The 2,153-nt window shown below is 54.7% G+C and overlaps 1 protein-coding gene across 1 annotated transcript; it reads left to right on the forward strand.

Annotated features, from left to right (window-relative positions):
- Positions 1 to 1,769: 1,769 nt before the first annotated feature.
- On the forward strand, positions 1,770 to 2,147 carry PODANS_5_9550 (uncharacterized protein; the record flags this gene model as incomplete). The annotated part of the gene is made up of 2 exons (XM_001904738.1): positions 1,770 to 1,983; positions 2,044 to 2,147. Coding segments are annotated over 2 exons (318 nt in total), but the record flags the coding sequence as incomplete, so codon positions are not given.
- Positions 2,148 to 2,153: the final 6 nt, after the last annotated feature.

Genomic DNA, 2,153 nt, shown 5'->3' on the forward strand with positions numbered 1-2,153 from the left:
GGCCCAAGAAATAGTGGGTTGAACAGCTCGTCTTCTGTAGTTTTCAAAGATCCGCTTCCGGTTGAGGGCTCATTTCACGCCCCTGGTTGCTATCCACCGGTGGGTATCTCACCCTTTTCAACATCGTCGGCCCTCAAAGAAAGCCTGTCTTGCTCCCCAGCAGCAATCATCATGCCCGCAACAGCAATCAAATCCAGACTCGGCCTCCTTCCACACCCCCAGCGTTTAAACAGCGGACTCGCCCCCTGCGCCGGCTCCTCCAGCCGATCCCGATTAGCCCGCCGCCGTTCCCTCCCGTCTGCTGCGTGATGCTGCTCACTTTCCGGCTCTGTAGCAGGAAAGGAGACAGATTTCGAGCGCCTGATCTTCTGGCGGAACTTTTCAAAGGCGCCCCGCCGAGTTTGGGAGGGGGATGATGGGGAGGAGTTCTACTGGGTTGTTAGCTTGGGGGGGAGGAGAGGAAGGAGGGGAGAGGGGGGGATGTTACCTATTCCCCTGCTGGTTGGGGGTGGTCGAGCTCTGCTGGGCAGATGATCGTTAAGGCTGATGATTCTCTAAGAGGGGGGTGTTCATCGATTTGATGGAGGGATGATCCCGGATATTTACTGTTTTGTTCATCAAAAGATTTGAGTCGGGAGTCAGGCAGGGCGCTGGTGCTTTGGTTGGGGCTTTTTCCTTTGAGGTTAGGTCTTGAACTTGTTGGTAGGTTGGAGGCGCTTTGACGGCGGTGTTTGATGGGGGTGGTGTCTAAAAAGGGGATTCTGCTTGGTGACCGTTTGGGAGCTTCGTCGGGAGAGGACTGCTCGGGTGGTTCGGCGAGGTGCCCGTCGTAGCCAAATTTGGGTTTGCCTGGGTATCCTGCTCGCTAGGCTCGGTATTGTGAGGTTGTATCTGACTGGTTGCTGGAGATGAGGTTCTCGGAGGGGGAGTAGCGGAGTTGCATATCGAGGGCGGAGATCATATTGTTGGCTGGGAGGTGGTTGTAGGCGAGGTCAATGCCAGGGATGGTTGTCCAGCAGCAGCTGAGGAGACGGATGGCGGCGAAGGTGGCTAGGCTGTCGTTGTTGTTGGTGATGATGTCTTGGAACATATTCGGTTCGGCGGTATTGGACATCGTAAGGTCTGCTGCTATTATGTGTGTCGAATATAAGTGTAGGTATGTCAGACACCGGGCGGCTGCCCGGTTCTGGAACAGAGTAAGGTATCGCCAGTGGCGGGATTACCTGGCGTTTGTGATCATGATAGCTAACGATACTAAAAAGGCATGGTAAAAGGTAGCATGAAATTGGTAATGGTCACTCCGGAGGTCAGTGAAGAGAAGTTGGATGTTTTAAGTTTTTCAAGCCAGGTTCTTCGAGCAGAACGCTCTTGCTCTGCCAGTTGGAACACGCTGCGATGTCAAGCTCCTTCCTTTGAATTGGTTCATCACATGTCTCCATTTTACATTACTGTTACCATTCTCAGATTGAATCAGAGGATGTTACTTGTCAACCTTCAAGGAGACATCTGCTCTCTATTCAGTTGTTTTCTTGCCCCTGATAAACCCCTGTCAGGGGCAACGGATATCCAGTACATAACCCTAACCCCCACAACTCACCAGCCTCGGCCCAGGTTATCCGTGGATCGGCTAGTGGCGGGGATGAGCACTGGGGATCGGGAAGCTATCGGGGCCATGGACAAGGAGGAATGGGAAACACAGCGGGGAATGAAATACAAGGTGAATTCTGCTCCAGCCACCAACGTCAGTATACCGACGAACCCAATTGACCATGTCCAGACTCCTCTGCAGACGATTCCCCGCCCGGGCCCTTCTTCAAGCCCGGCCAGCGCTCCCGACCCGGAGCTATGCGTCGGCATCTCCAGCTGTGCAGTTCGACTGGGAGGACCCGCTCGGAGCAAAGGACCTGTTGACGGAGGAGGAGCTCGCAGTCTCCGAAACGGCTGAGCGGTATTGCCAGGAGCAATTGCTTCCCCGAGTACTACGTACGAACCGTTGAACCCGAAACCCTCCGAATCCGCCTGCTTGGGCTAACGGCACGATAGAGGCATACCGCGATGAGCACTACGATCCAAAGATCCTCCGGGAGATGGGCGAGCTGGGTCTCCTGGGAGCCAACCTTCAGGGGTATGGATGTGCTGGAGTGTCGGATGTC

The sequence above is a fragment of the Podospora anserina genome, chromosome 5 (assembly GCF_000226545.1).
Source record: "Podospora anserina S mat+ genomic DNA chromosome 5, supercontig 9".
Taxonomy (NCBI): domain Eukaryota; kingdom Fungi; phylum Ascomycota; class Sordariomycetes; order Sordariales; family Podosporaceae; genus Podospora; species Podospora anserina.